This window comes from Anomalospiza imberbis, chromosome 20 (genome assembly GCF_031753505.1).
Source record: "Anomalospiza imberbis isolate Cuckoo-Finch-1a 21T00152 chromosome 20, ASM3175350v1, whole genome shotgun sequence".
NCBI lineage: Eukaryota > Metazoa > Chordata > Aves > Passeriformes > Viduidae > Anomalospiza > Anomalospiza imberbis.
Genome location: NC_089700.1, coordinates 10,544,272 through 10,562,205, shown reverse-complemented (window position 1 = coordinate 10,562,205; position 17,934 = coordinate 10,544,272). Strand labels below are relative to the sequence as shown.

The 17,934-nt window shown below is 44.6% G+C and overlaps 1 protein-coding gene across 4 annotated transcripts in view; it reads left to right on the top strand.

The window, feature by feature from the left end:
* NF1 (neurofibromin 1) overlaps positions 1-17,934 on the top strand; it is a 75,841-nt gene that overhangs the window by 15,509 nt on the left and 42,398 nt on the right. For 2 of the 4 annotated variants that reach the window (XM_068210704.1, XM_068210705.1), the window contains exons 8-30: positions 117-274; positions 810-983; positions 1,153-1,275; positions 1,572-1,646; positions 2,206-2,337; positions 4,515-4,649; positions 5,180-5,293; positions 5,625-5,704; positions 6,267-6,390; positions 7,014-7,157; positions 7,541-7,787; positions 8,113-8,186; positions 8,305-8,388; positions 8,501-8,941; positions 9,340-9,479; positions 9,914-10,036; positions 10,317-10,400; positions 10,749-10,865; positions 12,381-12,562; positions 12,642-12,853; positions 13,437-13,598; positions 14,280-14,383; positions 14,967-15,102. In XM_068210704.1, the coding sequence (XP_068066805.1) occupies positions 117-274; positions 810-983; positions 1,153-1,275; positions 1,572-1,646; positions 2,206-2,337; positions 4,515-4,649; positions 5,180-5,293; positions 5,625-5,704; positions 6,267-6,390; positions 7,014-7,157; positions 7,541-7,787; positions 8,113-8,186; positions 8,305-8,388; positions 8,501-8,941; positions 9,340-9,479; positions 9,914-10,036; positions 10,317-10,400; positions 10,749-10,865; positions 12,381-12,562; positions 12,642-12,853; positions 13,437-13,598; positions 14,280-14,383; positions 14,967-15,102 (3,365 nt within the window). Of the gene's footprint in view, positions 1-116; positions 275-809; positions 984-1,152; positions 1,276-1,571; positions 1,647-1,789; positions 1,809-2,205; positions 2,338-4,514; positions 4,650-5,179; positions 5,294-5,624; positions 5,705-5,873; positions 5,969-6,266; positions 6,391-7,013; positions 7,158-7,540; positions 7,788-8,112; positions 8,187-8,304; positions 8,389-8,500; positions 8,942-9,339; positions 9,480-9,913; positions 10,037-10,316; positions 10,401-10,748; positions 10,866-12,380; positions 12,563-12,641; positions 12,854-13,436; positions 13,599-14,279; positions 14,384-14,966; positions 15,103-17,934 lie in introns of those variants that run through there. The other 2 variants (XM_068210706.1, XR_011005498.1) reach the window with 2 other exon arrangements.

Below are 17,934 nucleotides of genomic sequence, written 5' to 3'. Positions count from 1 at the left end.
TGCAGACCAGAACTTTCCTTCTGTGTAGGTGGAACTATCCCTCTGCTCTTTTACACCTGTTCTTTACCTCTTCGTAGATAAAACTGGTATTGGACTTGGGCTTATGTTTTATGCAGATTGTGCTGAGAAGTTGTTTGATTTAGTGGATGGCTTTGCTGAAAGCACGAAACGTAAAGCAGCAGTGTGGCCACTGCAGATCATCCTCCTGGTCCTGTGTCCAGAGATAATCCAAGATATAGCAAAGGATGTGGTAGAGGAAACTAAAATGAACAAGGTAAGAGAAGTAGTGGAATTCTGGCTCTGTTTTTTAGAGTCTGTTTGGTTTTGCTGATTCTGTATTTCAGGGATGTTTAATTTTGTCTTTCCTCCTTAAAGCGCACATTGCAATTCCATATGTAAATTTATGCACTCTTTTTAAGTTCTCACCTTACATATATTCTTTTACTGTCAGTAATTCATACGGATAGTATGTCCCAAACAATGTTATTTCAGAACTTTTCCATTTCCTTGGAGATTTGAATCTCTGTGCTGTGATTTCCTCTGCCTCCACCTGCAGCAAACGGCTGTGCTGAGGTTCTGGGTTCTGCAGGGGGCTGTGAGCCCCACAGGTACAGCGCCTGCAGCACCCGCTGGGTTTGATGTGGCTGCTTAGGGCTGAGTGAGCAATGGCTCTGGTGCCATTCTGATTGCCCCAGGTCTGGCGGAGGCAATGTCTTTAGTAATGACGGGATTTCTCCAGGGGGCTGCATCCAGTTGCTTTTTGCCATCACAGTGTCTGGTTATAACTATGCCCGGTTTGAATTCTGCAGAAGCTGTTCCTGGACAATCTCAGGAAGGCCCTGGCAGGACACAGTGGGAGCAGGCAGCTGACTGAAAGTGCTGCTATTGCTTGTGTTAAACTGTGCAAAGCATCTACGTACATCAACTGGGAAGATAATTCTGTCATTTTCCTGCTAGTGCAGTCCATGGTAGTAGATCTTAAGGTAAGAATGTCTGTTTCCTAATTGCAGTGAAGAAATTTGAAATAATGAAGTCAACTTTGAATTTCTTAATTGAATACCAGTGGTTTTCAGTGGAAAGTTTTGTATTAAAAGTAGCCAAGAATAATCATGGTATCTGATTTATATATTTATATTTTTCTGAATTATATAGAATTTGCTGTTTAACCCAAGCAAACCTTTTTCAAGAGGCAATCAGAATGCAGATGTAGACCTGATGATTGACTGCTTGGTTTCCTGCTTCCGCATAAATCCTCACAATAACCAGCACTTCAAGGTAAGAGCACTGCTTATGGTAAGTCATTCTCTACACACTATTGACGACCTGTCAGTTATAAAAGCTGTGCTAACAGCAGCTTGAAGCTCATAAATGAGTTCAACTGTATAAATATCCCTTAGTAATAAATCCCTGCATGTTTTGATAAATCTTTTCACAGCTGATTAGGCGTCTCTTGTTCAGATTTGACAGCTTTGTCAATTTAATAAAAAGGCTTCAGAATGTTTTTTAGGATTATAGGAAAGATGGCAAAGACAAAGATATTCCTAAGTGGCTTTTATGTATTTTTATTGTAGATCTGCTTGGCACAGAATTCCCCATCAACATTTCATTATGTGCTGGTAAATTCACTCCACCGAATCATCACAAATGTAAGTTCTGGCAGTATTTCATCAGCCTGGTGTCTGGGGCTTCTGTTCAGATCAATATCTGCTTAGTAAATACCATTTGGATAGCAATCCACATCTCGTGAGCGCAGAACATCTTGGGGTTGGTGGCTGTTCAGGAGGCAGAGCGGTGTGGTGAGCAGCTAGGTTGCAATCCTTGCTTCAGTTGCAGCCTATTTAAAGGTTACAAGTTTGATTGTTGTGAGTTGCAATCGTTACTGCAGTTGCAGCCTATTTAAAGGTTACAAGTTTGATTGTTGTGAGTTGCAATCGTTGCTGCAGTTGCAGCCTATTTAAAGGTTACAAGTTTGATTGTTGTGAGTTGCAATCGTTACTGCAGTTGCAGCCTATTTAAAGGTTACAAGTTTGATTGTTGCGAGTTGCAATCCTTGCTTCAGTTACAAGCCTATTTAAAGGTTACACGCAGAATGCTGATGGGCATACTGGTAACAGTGTGCAGAGCGCTGGGGGTGAGGGTTGGTTACACTCAGCCTCGGTGGCCCCAGAGCCGTGGCTGGGGGTCAGCGCTGCCCTTGCCTTGCAGTCGGCGCTGGACTGGTGGCCGCGGATCGACGCCGTGTACTGCCACGCCGTGGAGCTGCGCAGCATGTTCAGCGACACGCTGCACCGCGCCATGCAGGGCTGCGGGGCGCACCCCACCATCCGCATGACCCCGGTAAGCCTGGGGGCACCTCTGCCTTCCCCTGTGCCCAGCCCTGCCCTCCTCTTCATCACCTTTGCGCTGACACCAGAGGGGGGAAGAACGTGGTGATGCACAGAGCAGCAGGGAGCCTGCGGTGTTGGGGGATTGGCTGTTCCTAGTTCAATGTCTCTCCGTTTTCCTGCTGCTTTTAAACTGGCTACGTACAAGTATTTGTCCTCTAACTGTCCTCTGTGGCTAACTGTCCATTTTAAGCTTTCTGGCTCTGTGAATAGCCAGCTAACATGTCCATCCTTGCTTAATGTGAAAAACCAAAGCATTCTGTATGTGAAGATAATCACTGAGAACTGTGATACTTTTACCATGATTGGCATGTTCATTTGTCTTGCTTTATGTTGAGCAAGTTGATTGTTCGGTCTTGGTGACAGCAACAGAGTAAAAGATTTTTCAATCCTTATGAAATAAAGTCAATATTCTTGGCTGTTTTAGAGAAAGTCTTGAGTAAATTCAAATTTGTAGTTCATCCAAATTCTTCCAGTAAGTCCACACACACAGCTGTGTTGCTGCATTCTCCTCTGAACATTCCGTGAGGACTTCTGCTGTGGCAAGTGGTCTTGGTAGGTTGGTTTAGAGAGCCTAAAATGAGACATAAAAGTATTCCTGTTGGGCTTCTCAAAGGAGAGCAAATGAGCACAATGCTTTTGGTTGAAAGCTACTCCATGTTTAACTTGCTTTTCACCTGTGTGTATTCATCTGTTGGAGAATAGTTGCCCTGACAATACCCCTGCTCTGACTGGTGGTGCTTTGTCTTCTGCTTCTCACTTTCCCTCTGCCTGGCTGCTGTTGCCCACGTGCTCAGACGCCCGCCAGCCCCTGCTTTGCATGGCCCTGGGCCTCTGCTGCTGTAAGTATGACCCGTAACTACCGCAGAAAAGCCCTTCCTTGCGCTGACTTTTCTGTGCATAGTTACCCGCAGAGCCCGCCAGCCCCGGGCAGTGCCAGTGGAGCTCCTTCCCCCAGGAAGGCACTGCTGGTTCTGTGCCCTGCACGATGCTCTTCCCCCAGGAAGGCACTGCTGGTTCTGTGCCCTGCACGATGCTCTTCCCCCAGGAAGGCACTGCTGGTTCTGTGCCCTGCACGATGCTCTTGCCCCGTGCCCCTGCTCTGGTTTAGAACTGGTTCCTAATTTCCAGCCTGAACTCAGTGATGCTGAACTCCTCCGCGTCTGTCCTCATCCGGTGCTGTCTGTCAGCGTCCTGCTGCTGTTGGTCCCTCGGTGCATTGCACAGAGCCTGGCCTGACTTTCTCACGGACACTCTTTAGTTTGGATTGTGTGGAGGCAATACATGACTTCACAGAAACACATCTCCTTTCGCCACGTGCCTCTCGTAGAAATCCCTGAGCTGTGGCAAACTAAGGTTTAGCACAGACTTAGCTGCCTCTACCACTGTGCTATCAATTTCTTGATCAGATGTTTTATGTGGTAGGTTTTATTCCATATATTTGCACAATAACTAATTATTGAAATAACATGAAGACCTAATTTCTTGTAGAATTTAATCATACAGTGTCATAGCTCATCAGTTACCTTGAAGGTGATTTCAACCTGGGCTTTCTCCCTTTGTTCAAAACTTACAAGTAGTTCACTGGTTTTTCAGCTGGAGGCAGATTATTTTTATATTTAAGCACTGCCCTGTGTGCCTTGCAGAACTGAAAGGCTCATTTTCCAGAGGTTGTTGAGATGAACATGCAAACATCTGGCCTGGGGCTGTAGCAGAAAATAAAGACATTACTTTGCCTTTGGAAAAAATTCTCTCTCATGTATTCAGAACAAGTTGGAAACATTTATTTTTATTTCTGTCTCAGACCAGAGAAATAGCCAGTAGTTCTTTTTGGTCCTTTTTCCACTCTTCTTTCGCTACAGCTTGTCTCTTTTGCAAAAAATTTTCATATGTCCACACGCAGCTTACTGAAACAATTGTTAAGGGAACTTTAAAGATATAACAGTGATTGCCTGTGAGAGAGGGGATTTTGAACTAGAAGGCTGTGACTATACTTGAGTTTTGTATACTTTTAAACTTTTTCTTGAATTATAGATGATAAAAGCAATACATTTCATAAGATGCTTAATTATAACTGTTATGTTTGACTACCTTCCTGACAAAGACTGTGATTTTTTTTCCTTCTATCAGAGCCTTACATTTAAGGAGAAAATGACAAGCCTTAAATTTAAAGAAAAACCTACGGATTTGGAAACCAGAAGCTACAAGTTCTTGCTGTTGTCCTTGGTGAAACTGATCCATGCAGATCCAAAGCTTTTGCTGTGTGTAAGTAAATCCTACTGTCATACTGTTCAGTCATAGTGGAATTTACTTTTGAAGCTACCAAATGAATAAAAATTAATGGTCACCTGGCCATCTAGGACACTTCCTACTCGTCTGGTTATGATGCTCCTGTGGTTTTAAAGGAAAAAGAAACTGTAAGAGACTTTACAGAATCAGCAACGCAATGAGAGGGAGTGTGAAGTTCTGTGACTCTGAAGGGGAAGGTGGGGGAGGGAGAGGGGAATAGAAGAAAATTAAAATAAGGGGGGTTGGAAGTTAGTCATCATTTCAATGAGTACTGTCTTAGATCTTCCATTTTCTCAGACCTGTGATGGTTTAATATAAAAATACTCCAGTTCTGTCAGAGACATGATATGCAAGGCGTGTTATGGATTAAAAATAAAATGACAGATTCTCTGAAAGATCCCAAAACCCCCCTAGTTCAGCAGCAGGAGTGCTGCAGGAGCTGTCAGTGGTGCGGTCAAGCAGGGGGAGGTTTTGCAGCTGAGCCTGTGTTGTGTGTTTCCGTGCAGAACCCCAGGAAGCAGGGCCCCGACTCGCAGGGCAGCACGGCCGAGCTGATCACGGGGCTGGTGCAGCTGGTGCCGCAGTCCAGCATGCCCGACATCGCCCAGGAGGCCATGGAGGTGAGGGGCACCCGGGGCTCCCTGGGTGGGCGCTGCTGCTGCCACAGCCTCTCCTTCAAAAACAGTCCGTGTGTGTGTGTGTGCAGCATGGCTTTGGACAGAAATACCAGGGAAAACCTCTGGGTCTGCAGGATGAGCCTGAAGTAAAGACTGAAAACAAATGCTGTTGACACCGACTAACAATGAACTCTTTCTCTTCTATGGAAAATGCTTTTTATATCTTTTGCTGTTCTTAAAGCAGTTAATGAATACGTGACTACACCTGTTTCTCTGCCTGTGCTCAGGTACTCTGTAAAGTTTTGTCTTTAAGTGAAATTCTCTTTGGCTTTAGGCCTTGCTGGTTCTGCACCAGTTGGACAGCATTGACTTGTGGAATCCTGATGCTCCTATAGAAACATTCTGGGAGATCAGGTATGTAAATTAACTTACATAAACAAGAGAAATAGCTGTTTTGATTTGCCTTCTCTTTTGAAATAGCTGTGAGTATTTTGGGAAAGCTTTGCAACAACAGGGAGTTCATGGTCTCTTTGGGCGGGGGGAAAACCCATCACACTTGACACTAATTTGGACCCTTTGGCAGTTTTAACAGAGAGTGTGAGGCCTGACGGGATATGAAGAAGGAACATCCCTAGATGTGTTCCTTCCAGAGCAGAGTTGACACGTTGTCAGAGCAGTGTAGGTAACTCGTGCTGCCCTGTCTGTGCTGTCTCTGTCTCGGGCAGAGCTGGAGCTCCAGGCCGGGCTGCCCGCGGGGCTTCAGCTGCTCCAGGCCGTGGGCGCTGGGAAGGGTCCCAGGGGAGCTTGGCCTGTCCATGCACACTCTCACCTCTCTGTTGTACTGCTGGAAGCCCAGGGTAGTGTTTGCACAGGGTGTTCATGCTAAGTGCCTATTTCTATGTGACATGTAGTGTAATAACTTCAGAAGTGTTGGTGTTCCGTCAGAAGGCTGATGCTGAATTTCATTTTGCTGCAGTTCACAAATGCTTTTTTATATCTGCAAGAAGCTTACAAGTCATCAGATGCTCAGCAGTACAGAAATCCTCAAGTGGCTGCGAGAGATTCTCATCTGTAGGAATAAATTTCTGCTAAAAAACAAAGTAAGTGAACATTGCCATCTCCCTGTTAGGCTCGTTAACATGAATTGTTCTGTATTGTGTCACTTCTTTTATTTACCAGGTTATTTTTGATTGGAAAAGGTTTAATAGTTACTCCTACACGTTCTGTTCTCTGATTTCCTTTCTGCTTTGTGAGGCACCTTGGTTAGAACTGGTAACCAAAGTTAGGTTTGGGATTTTTTTTTTCCCCTTTAGCTGCACAGGTTGCTGTACTTTCCTGGAAAAGTAATGTTTCACAGAAACATGTGCCTTGTGCCTAATACAGGGAAATAGTCCCCAAGATGAGAGAAAGGGAAGGTAGTTAATGGTAAAAATGCACGCGCTTTTGGACGAAGAAAGTTTCCTTTTGGATCTCAGGTTCTTCTAAGTCCCAGAATTCTGATTTGCTTCTTCCTGACATTCTAAAAGTATCGGGTAATGTATTTCTTGATGGGGAAATATCAGCCTAGGATGCCATTAACACAAGGAACTTGGTAACACCCTGAGAGCAGCAGTGGGAAAAGTACTGTGTAAATGTCCAAGAGCTTTTTTCCTTCCTCAGATCTATGCCTTTTACTCTTTCAAAGTATCAGTTGATCTATTCTTTTCCTCCCCTCTCTTTATAGCAATCAGATAGGAGTTCCTGCCACTTCCTTTTCCTTTATGATGTCTCTGGAAGTGGAACTAGTCAAATTTCTCTTGACCATGAGGAAATGATGCGATGTGCACCAGGGGCTACCCTGAGGAAAGCGAAGGGGAATTCTTCCATAGTAAGTGATACATGGTGATAGTTAATTTTAACACTTGATAAAAACCCTGTGTGCAAGTAGAAATTAAATTACTTTTAGAGTAATTTTTGAAAACAAAATAAATTATTTCTGAGGAGGAAAAGACATCTATATCCTAAATAATGTGTGTGTTTAATGTGCTGGTTAACAATGATGTTCCAGACTTTACAAAGTAAAATTTTTTCATTTAAAATGTTGGCGATTTTTTGATGAGGATTGCAAACAGCATCGTGACAGCATACATGAGCTCTGATCCTTTTTAGGATGGCTTATTCCTACTAGAGCAAAAGCAGTTTCAAACACAGTTTGGCCAGGGCTGAATTTTCACAAGCAATGTCCCCAACTGGGAATTGTATGTTTCCCAGGAAAGCACTGCAGGGTGCAGTGGGACCCCGATCTGCCGCCAAGCCCAGACCAAACTGGAAGTGGCCTTATACATGTTCCTGTGGAGCCCAGATATCGAGGCAGTCCTGGTGGCCATGTCCTGCTTCCGTCACCTCTGTGAGGAGGCCGACATCAGATGTGGAGTAGATGAGGTCTCGGTGCATAATTTTTTGCCAAACTACAACACTTTCATGGAGTTTGCATCTGTGAGCAACATGATGTCAACAGGTAAGTGTCATGAGTCAGTTAAAGTAACTTTGTACCTGGACAAAAGACTGTTACTTGTGTTTGAGTTCTTTAAATGGGTTGAGGTTCTTAATTTCATGCTGCTCTGGCTTTGCTTGGAATGTCTTAGTTATTAGAATTGCTAGAAAGTGTAAGGAATTTGGGTGACAGAGCTCAGGAGGATTTTGCAGTTGTGTAGCAAGAAGCTACCTTTCTGAAGACTTGAAGGGGGATACGTTCTCTTAATTCAGTAATTACTTTCAAAGATCACAAATTTGATGTAGGTGGATTTTCAAAAACTTGTTTAAATGTTCTGTGTCCTTTGCAGGGAGAGCAGCTCTTCAGAAGAGAGTGATGGCGTTATTGAGGCGCATTGAACACCCCACTGCAGGCAACACAGAGGTGAGCTAACTTCTCACTTCATATGCTCTGTGTGCATATTAAAAAAAAAAAAACACAGAAATATTGTTGCTACAAGTACTTTTGAAGTTAAACCCTGATATATTTTCTCTTCTTTCAGGCCTGGGAGGATACACATGCAAAATGGGAACAAGCTACAAAACTAATCCTTAACTATCCAAAGACCAAAATGGAAGATGGGCAGGTGACTATGAATTTTTCCATTGGTTCAACATTTAGAAATTCAAAACAAGTCTTTAGGCTTATTTGTTTTAAGGCATTAGAGTTTTCACGTAGCAAACGGCCGTTGTCTCCAGGTGACCGAGAGCCTGCACAAGACGATCGTGAAGCGGCGGATGTCGCACGTCAGCGGCGGCGGCTCCATCGACCTGTCGGACACGGAGTCGCTGCAGGAGTGGATCAACATGACGGGATTCCTGTGTGCCCTGGGCGGGGTGTGCCTGCAGCACCGCAGCAGCGCGGGGCTGGCCACCTACAGCCCCCCCATGGGCCCCCTGAACGAGCGCAAGGGCTCCATGATCTCCATGGTCTCCACCGAGGGCAGCGTGGAGACCCCGGTCAGCAAGTTCATCGACCGCCTGCTCACCCTGATGGTCTGCAACCACGAGAAGGTGGGGCTGCAGATACGCACCAACATCAAAGACCTGGTGGGGCTGGAGCTCAGTCCAGCGCTTTATCCTATGCTCTTCAACAAGCTGAAGAATACCATCAGCAAGTTCTTTGATTCTCAAGGACAGGTGATTCACAGTTGTGTGATACTATTCGCATTTGTGTCAGTCCTGTCTTTCCCCTGGGTGACTGAAATGGATCCCTGTTTGTGTTCTGTGCACAGCCCCTGTGAGCAGAGTGATCCTCACAGCACGTGTTGATGATTATTGTGGTGGTGATTCCAGGCTGTATTTAACATTCTTGAGTAGTGAACTCTTGAGTGCAGGATCTGTGAGATTGTTTGTGGAATCCGGATGGCTGGCAGTGTTCGCGTATTGAATCGTGACATGTGTTGGAATTCTGTTGACTTGGTGGTAACTAGAAAAATGCTTGTCCATGAGATTTTTGAAATATTGCAGTATATTTGGCAAATACCCTTTCTCTGGTTTTATGTGTAAAAAATTAACCAGAAATTTTCACCCTGTAGGTCTTGTTAACTGACACCAACACACAATTTGTAGAGCAAACCATTGCTATAATGAAGAATTTGCTTGACAATCACACAGAAGGGAGCTCAGAACACCTCGGACAAGCGAGCATTGAGACAATGATGCTGAATCTGGTTAGGTAAGGAGCCCTCTTGACCTTCTTATACACAGGCATTATGTTTAAGAAGTGAGTTGGAGCCTTCTAGTTTATTCCTTCTCTGCTTGTGTCCAGGGAGAAGCAGCAGCTGATTTTCTGATCCTCCTTATGGTTCTGACAACTTCAGTAATTGTGGAAGTTGTGTAGCATGAAGTGCATTGCTGAATAGTGACTGTTGTTTTTTAAAGAGCTGACCATGCCATAGCTTGGCCCTATTCCCATAGGTGATCCTGGTTATTTTTCTGTACATTGATGTTAGTGGTTAAAAACCAGCTGAAGGGCAGATTTCTGTTCACTATTACACTGATAGAAAATTTTGGCCAGAAGAAATTTGCTTCTGATGCAGGGGCTTTCTTGGGGCAGAGGAAGTGAATGAGCATGAAGTATTTAATTAATCTTTTTGCTTTTTTCTTCAGGTATGTGCGTGTGCTTGGAAATCTGGTACATGCCATTCAAATAAAAACAAAGCTCTGTCAGTTAGTGGAAGTAATGATGGAAAGGAGAGATGACCTTTCATTTTGTCAAGAAATGAAATTTAGGTAAGGATGGCATTACCTAACTTACAGGGTAGAGTACTGTGGGCAAGTGTGTTTTTCTTTGGTTAGGTGGTTAAAAAAGAAACCAGAGCCCTGTCACACCAATATTCCTGGTACAGGGAGAGTTCCCTTGTCTCTGTCTTCAGAATGATTATGAGCCTGGTGCTGCATTTAAGTATTATTTAGTTTGTGGTGATACTGAACACTTGTAACAATTTAATGTGTGATACACACTGGTAGAAAAAACCCAACAAAGCTAAAACAATCTATTTATGTGTAACAGGAACAAAATGGTGGAATATTTGACAGACTGGGTAATGGGAACTTCTAATCAAGCAACAGATGAGGATGTGAAATGCTTGACAAGGTAAGGGGCACTCTTCACCTGTAACAGCATTCCAGGTGGCATTTGATATCCATGGATGAGCTGGCATGTTGGGCTTGCTGTGACAATAATAATGTTAAGGAAAAGACAAAAATTGAAACTGAAGCTTTGGTGAGCAACAGCAGGATTATATTTAGTGTTTAGTCTTAAATGACTTGGCTCCTTTTAGTACTTGCTCTAATTTAGAACCTGTAACACAAAATATAAGAGCTGTTTTCATGGTGGACAGAACCTTAGTAGAATACCTTTTTATTATTAAAATGTTATTTTTTATCTGCAGGTAGAGCTATAAGGAAAAGTGACTTATATTTGTTAAATTTTGTTTTTCAGAGATTTGGACCAGGCGAGTATGGAAGCAGTGGTCTCTCTTCTTGCTGGGCTTCCACTCCAGCCTGAAGAAGGAGATGGTGTTGAGTTGATGGAAGCAAAATCTCAATTATTTCTCAAGTAAATAGTGACTTTTAACTGTTTCTCTATACAATCACTCGAAGTAGAAGCCCTATATGACCTTTATTACAATCTGTGCTTTTCTTCCAGCAGAAATAATTTTATTATCCCAACAGGAATTACCTCTTCTCTGGTCGATTTAAAAATCTCTGCTTTGTAGGTTTATGAAAACATTCCCATTTAAAAAATAATTAGAAAATTTGGCTTTGTTTCTGCTTAATGCAGATGTGTTTTTCAGTTATGGCAGGAATTAGCTCAATTTCATACTGTATTTTATTTATTTTTATCCACGAAACTTAAACTCTCTTTAACGACATCTGTAGATAGAGGCACACCAGTGCTGGGGAGAATGGGGACACCGGGTTTGGGACAAAGGGAGGCTGTTGGAGCACAGTTAAGGTTTGGGCTGTGCTGCGAGGAGGCTCCTTGGCGTGGGGGTGAGGTTCTGGGGAGGTTTGTTGTGTGTTGGCTGCTGTGGGTGAGCTTTTGGGAGGTTTGTTGTGCACTGGCTTCCATGGCTGAGGTTTTGGGAGGTTTGTTGTGCGTTGGCTCCCATCAGTGAGGATTTGGGGGAGTTGTTGTGTATTACCTCCCGTGGGTGAGGTTTTGGGAGGTTTGTTGTGTATTACCTCCCGTGGGTGAGGATTTGGGAGGTTTGTTGTGTGATTGGTGCTGTGGGTGAGGATTTGGGAGGTTTGTTGTGCGTTGGCTCCTGTGGGTGAGGTTTTGGGAGGTTTGTTGTGCACGGGCTTCCATGGGTGAGGATTTGGGAGGTTTGTTGTGTGATTGGTGCTGTGGGTGAGCTTTTGGGAGGTTTGTTGTGTATTACCTCCCGTGGGTGAGGATTTGGGAGGTTTGTTGTGCACGGGCTTCCATGGGTGAGGATTTGGGAGGTTTGTTGTGTGATTGGTGCTGTGGGTGAGCTTTTGGGAGGTTTGTTGTGTATTACCTCCCGTGGGTGAGGATTTGGGAGGTTTGTTGTGCGTTGGCTCCTGTGGGTGAGGTTTTGGGAGGTTTGTTGTGTGTTACCTCCTGTGGCTGAGGTTTCGGGAGGTTTGTTGTGTGTTGGCTCCCATCAGTGAGGGTTTGGGGGGGTTGTTGTGTGTTACCTCCCTTGGCTGAGGTTTCGAGAGGTTTTTGGTGTGTTTACCTCCCGTGGCTGAGGTTTCGGGAGGTTTATGGTGTGTTTACCTCCTGTGGCTGAGGTTTTGGGAGGTTTGTTGTGCGTTGGCTCCCATCAGTGAGGATTTGGGGGGGTTGTTGTGTGTTACCTCCCGTGGCTGAGGTTTCAGGAGGTTTATGGTGTGTTTACCTCCTGTGGATGAGGTTTCAGGAGGTTTGTTGTGTGTTACCTCCCGTGGCTGAGGTTTCGGAAGGTTTGTTGTGTGTTACCTCCCTTGGCTGAGGTTTCGGGAGGTTTATGGTGTGTTTACCTCCCGTGGCTGAGGTTTCGGGAGGTTTGTTGTGCGTTGGCCACCGTGGCAGGGCGCGTGTGACATGAGGGCCTGTCCCCAGGTACTTCACGCTGTTCATGAACCTGCTGAACGACTGCAGCGAGGCGGAGGAGGACGGCGCGGCGGCGGGCGGGCGCAAGCGCGGCATGTCACGCAGGCTGGCGTCGCTGCGGCACTGCACCGTGCTGGCCATGTCCAACCTGCTCAACGCCAACGTGGACAGCGGCCTCATGCACTCCATAGGTAAGGCCCCGCCTGCCCGGCGCAGCGCCTGCCCGCTGCTTTTACATCCTCCTTACTGCTGCTGCCTCCTCTCCCTCAGGCTTGGGCTACCATAAAGACCTCCAGACCAGAGCCACGTTTATGGAAGTCCTCACCAAAATCTTGCAGCAGGGGACAGAATTTGATACCTTGGCAGAAACAGTGCTGGCAGATCGGTTTGAGAGATTGGTGGAGTTGGTTACAATGATGGGTGATCAGGGGGAGCTTCCTATTGCTATGGCTTTAGCCAATGTGGTGCCTTGTTCTCAGTGGGTAAGCTGATTTTATTTCCTACATTTTGTTAAAATAATAAGACTTGAAATAAAAAGTGCAACAACAGTCGGGTACAGAGAGAATAGAGCTGCCACTGAGCTAGCCTTTCATTGTATGTTCATAAAAATGTACTGAATCTAAGTTCAGATCTTGGTGACACCTGCATATAAAATTGTTCCTAGATATTAACTAAAATGCAGTTGATTATAATAAATGCATCTGGGCTGGTTGTTTATTACAGGTGGTGTGTGCTGTGATGCAGACACGCAGAATTGTATTTGCTCTTCTAGGTTTTAGCAAGATGAGTTGGGCTTTGTTATGCAGCGGAGTAGCTGCTCGTCTGCCTGGATAACCACTATGAACTTGTGAGACTGGATAGCCTGAGGCAGATTTTTAGACAAGCAGTAGCATAGGAAACGTTTGCAGAGAGATTGTTTTTGTGTAAGCTGATATTTACCTGCCAGAGCCCATAGCAGACATAAAGCTTTATTGCAAACTGCTTGGTGATTTTGTCACAGTACTGGGGTTTCATGCTTGCCTTGGCTCCCTGCGAGTCAGATCAACTCTTGTTCCTCCCTTTCAGGACGAGCTGGCTCGTGTCCTGGTCACACTCTTTGATTCCCGGCACCTGCTCTACCAGCTCCTCTGGAATATGTTCTCAAAGGAGGTCGAGCTGGCAGACTCCATGCAGACACTCTTCCGAGGAAACAGTTTAGCCAGTAAAATAATGACTTTCTGTTTTAAGGTACATCATCTCTTCTTTTTTCTCTGCTACAGATCTCTTCCAATAGCAGGAAAAGCTTAGAAATATGGAAATACAAAGCTGCCAGTCTGTGGGGTGAAGCACTTGAGTAATGGGTTTAGATAAAAGCCATTCTGAGTTGCCTTTGGGTCTCAGTTTGAGTTGGTCTCAGCTCTCACATCTGTCAAGTTTTGGGAGTTTTCTTTTTGTGTTTTAACATTTCATGAAGTGAATCTTGCAGAACACTTGTGCTCAGGCCCTTAAAAAGTTGGTATCCCCCGGCACTAAACTTTTGCCTTTCTGACTAGTTCAATTATATGAGTGATTCTGGGCCAGTGCCAGCTGGAAGACTGTTCTGGTAAATTCTGAGGTCTTGTTTGTGCTCCCATTTCAGTTTAAAAACTTGTGTACAAACAGAGGTGAAGTGTGGAGTCAGTCCTCTAAGAAAGAGTGTCTGCTGACTAGCGGGTTGTTATTTTTCTCTAATTGGAAACTAATTAAAATACCTGTAGAAATTGACCTTTGTTGTGTTCCAGAGGTGAGATTATAATATATAAACCCAAGTTTTACAAGAATTTGGCTTGTGCCAAAACAGATCAAGTGTTTCAGGCTGTTGAAAGCTTCCAGAACTTTGCAGCATTCCTGTGTCAATCTGGCCTCTGTCCTTGTTTCCCCTGCACACAGGTCTATGGTGCTACGTATTTGCAGAAGCTGTTGGAACCTTTGCTGCGGACTGTGATCACATCCCCTGAGTGGCAGCACGTCAGCTTTGAGGTGGATCCAACAAGGTTTGAGATTCAGGGCGAGCAGCAAATGTATTATCTGTAAACACGATTCCCGCTCATTGTCTGCAATAGGATTCCTTTTCCCTTGTTCCAGATATTTTTCTCATGCTTTCATACTGTTGTACTTCTCACTTTTCCAGACACATTAGTTGTCTCTGCAGCCCTCTTGCTCTGTTGCTTTAAATTATTTCTGACTCTTAGAAAAATTAAAAGTATTCATCTCTTAAGTAGCTTATGCAAAGATAGGCCTTCTGATTAATACTTTAACCATCAACTGTGTCTACCTCAAAATTCCTTTCAGATAAACCATCATGAACTGAGAATGCAATTATCAGTTGGAATTGTGTATGCATGTGTTTGTATGAAGTGGTCTGAGAGAATCCCACCTACAGCTGTCTGTTCATTACTGAATTTTACATGACCTTTTATTTGTGCCTTACGTAGTTTAAAACAGTGATGGAAACTTTTGTGTAAAAGATCACAAGTATTTCCATAAGAAAAAGGGGAAATGAGGCTCTTACCAAGGATGTAAGTGCAGCTTGTGTTGTGTTCGATTGCTGGTCATACATGTGTGGGTCTGTTTCAGGCTGGAGCCCACAGAAAGCCTTGAAGAGAACCAGCGGAGTCTCTTGCAAATGACAGACAAGTTTTTTCAGGCAATCATTAATTCCTCCTCGGAGTTCCCACCCCAGCTGCGCAGTGTGTGCCATTGTTTATACCAGGTATGCTGGCAGTGGTTGCCTGCCCCTAAGCTTTGGGGTTGCTTTGTGAAATTCCAGCAGTTTGGAGTTTGGTGCTAGACAAAGTGGAGTTGTTTGGTACTAGACAAAGGCAGTGGTTGCCTGCCCCTAAGCTTTGGGGTTGCTTTGTGAAATTCCAGCAGTTTGGAGTTTGGTGCTAGGCATCTCTGAAGGCTTTTCTCAGACATTTGATAAGTACTGCTACTTTGATAAGTAACACCAGTCTGAACGTTGGGGCTAAGGGGTGTTTTAAGGGTTGTGTTGGCACTCAGGAGCTGACTGAAGGTACTCAGGTTCCCTGACCTCCATCCCCAGCTCCTCTGCTCTGTCCCGTGGCTGCTGAGCCCAGTGTCCTGCTGGATCTCCTTGTGTGTTTCTGATGGATTCAGCTGCTGCTAAAAATCCCAGTAGGAGTTCCCTCGGAGCTCACTGGGAATAGTGTCCAGTCCAGTTGGAGCACTGTCACAGAAATGCTGTGCCTGGTGGAATATTGGAGCTGTGGTCTCAGTGAGGTGCTCTGGCAGAGCTACTTCTGCCCTTTCAGCCACAGTCTGTATTCAGGTCTAAGGCAAAGCCAAGCAGATGGATTTTCTGACCTGTGTGAACTAATGATGAGTAACAAAAATCCTGTCCCATTTGCACAGGGGATGCTGGGGTCACCGGGGCAACTGCTGCAATCCCCAGAGCTTGGGAGTGGGAGCAGGGAATGTGTGTTGGGACTCTTGTGGTCTGGGCTTGTTCCTGTGAGCCCTTGCATTGAAGCAGGCGTGCAGACACCAAGCCTTGTTCCTGCCTGACAGCTCTGTAAAAGCCTCTGAAGGCTTTTGGTTTCTCTTCCTGACAGTGGCTGTGTTTGGGTGGGTGGCAGAGTGGCTTTGGGGTTTTTTGATGTGTTTGGGTTTTGTAATCAGGAAACGAAGTGGGCAGATTGGTCTCCTTCATGGCCACAGTGTCACATACATCAATTAGAAGAATATTTGGGTGTTACTGAAAATATCACACACAGCCTTGGTTGTTCCTTCTGTTATTGGATGTTGCATTCTCCCACACCTCATCCCAGAACTGGGTTTATGTGCTGTTTCCAGGATGTGTCAGATTATTGCCATTTCATTGGTCCATTGGTAGCAATTACTTCTGTGCAAACCATTGGTAATTCCTTTGTGAAATGGAGTTTTTAAAATGTGCCCACCAGCAGGCATTCCCAGAGATTCTTCTGTGGAAGCCTTTCCAAGTGTGTTGGCTTTATTCTTGCCTTTACTGTGTGTGGTATTGAGGGTAATTTGTTCCCAAAAGAAATTTGTTCCCAATTTACTGGCAGATATACAAGTGGTAATAGCTGATATTTAGCTTCAATATTTACTAATTTAATTGTTTCTAGTAACAACTAGATTTCTGTACAAGTGTTTGACTAACAGTATTTGTGATGAACATTCTGTACTTAAAATTTCAGAGAGTTTTGTAGAGTCTGGCCTTTATCTGAAAAGGGCATTAATCCATTTTTATCATAAGAACCAAATAGGTGATTTTTATGAGATAATTTCCCTTTTAAAAAGGTGAATGTGTTCTATCCCAAGCACTAGTGAGAGTAAATTATACCAAATTTTGTGGTGGTTTTTTAATGCTTAGAGTTTTAAAGCGATTGTATGCAAAGAATGCTCAGCAGATGTGTTCTGTAAATGATTAGTAGCTAGTTTTAATCACTGCAGCAACCTCACAGAAACGGTGTCTTTAGTTGGATATTGGCATCTGTGCTGGCTGGTGTTTCTGTTTGGGAACAGAGCCCAGAGAGTGTTTTCCTTTGGAAGCATCAATAACTGGCTACTGGGACAGGTTCACCTGGCTCCTTACAGGTAATGTATGTTCAGGAGTGTGTTGTGGGAGCAAGCATGCTCACAGTGACTCCCACAGAGGATCTGTGCTGGCTCTTCCATAAAATCCCCACAAACATACACGGCTTTCCTTGTGAAAGCAAGGTGGAAATTTTCCTCTAGCTGCAGTATCCCAGTGAGTAGTGTGTGTGCAACTGCTTCCGAAGGCACTCGTGGACATTACTCGGGGAGAGTTGGCCGAGGTGCCACTGGTTAAATATTGATAGGTCCTGCACAGGTTTCCGTTCAGCTTGCTTAGCAGAGAGCTTTACTGGCTGGTTTGGGTTGGGGTGTTTGCCTTTCATTCTGTTCCATCCTGAACGTGTGGAAGCTCTCTGCCGGTGCCAGTGCGACCCTCTGGAGGTGGCTGAGTGCTGCAGGCTGGCTGGCACCCAGCCCTGGGTGCTGCTGGAGGCTTCCCAGGGATGCCCAGCCCTGTCCCAGCTCCCGGGGGTGTTGATGCACCTCTGGCTGGGGAGCAGGGCACGAGGGGTTGGGGCTTTGCTCAGATGCTGCTGGAAGTAGGGCAGAATTGGAGTCTTCTTGGTAGGTCCCTTTGCATCTCGGTGAAATGCAGAAATAAGCACAATCAAATCAGATCTCTTGACTTGGAAATCTCTAATAAATTAACCAAGACTGTAGCTTCTTTCTTCCTTTGTCCAGAGAGTGTTTTATGGCAGAGTTACCTCTCACAGTGGTAATAACCCTGATGGTTCACAGGTCTAACCAAATTGAAGGACACACAGAGAAACATTGGAAGATTCAAAACTCTAAATTTAATTTAAAAAGCAATATGTATTTCAAAGGTATAACACTACTATTTGTATTGTTAAAATTATTTGGGGATGGTAAAATACATTTGAAAGCTGAATACACCATTTAAGGCCCAAGATTGTGTATCATGAGCACATTGATGTGGTTTGACTTTTAATCTAGCCAGAAATAG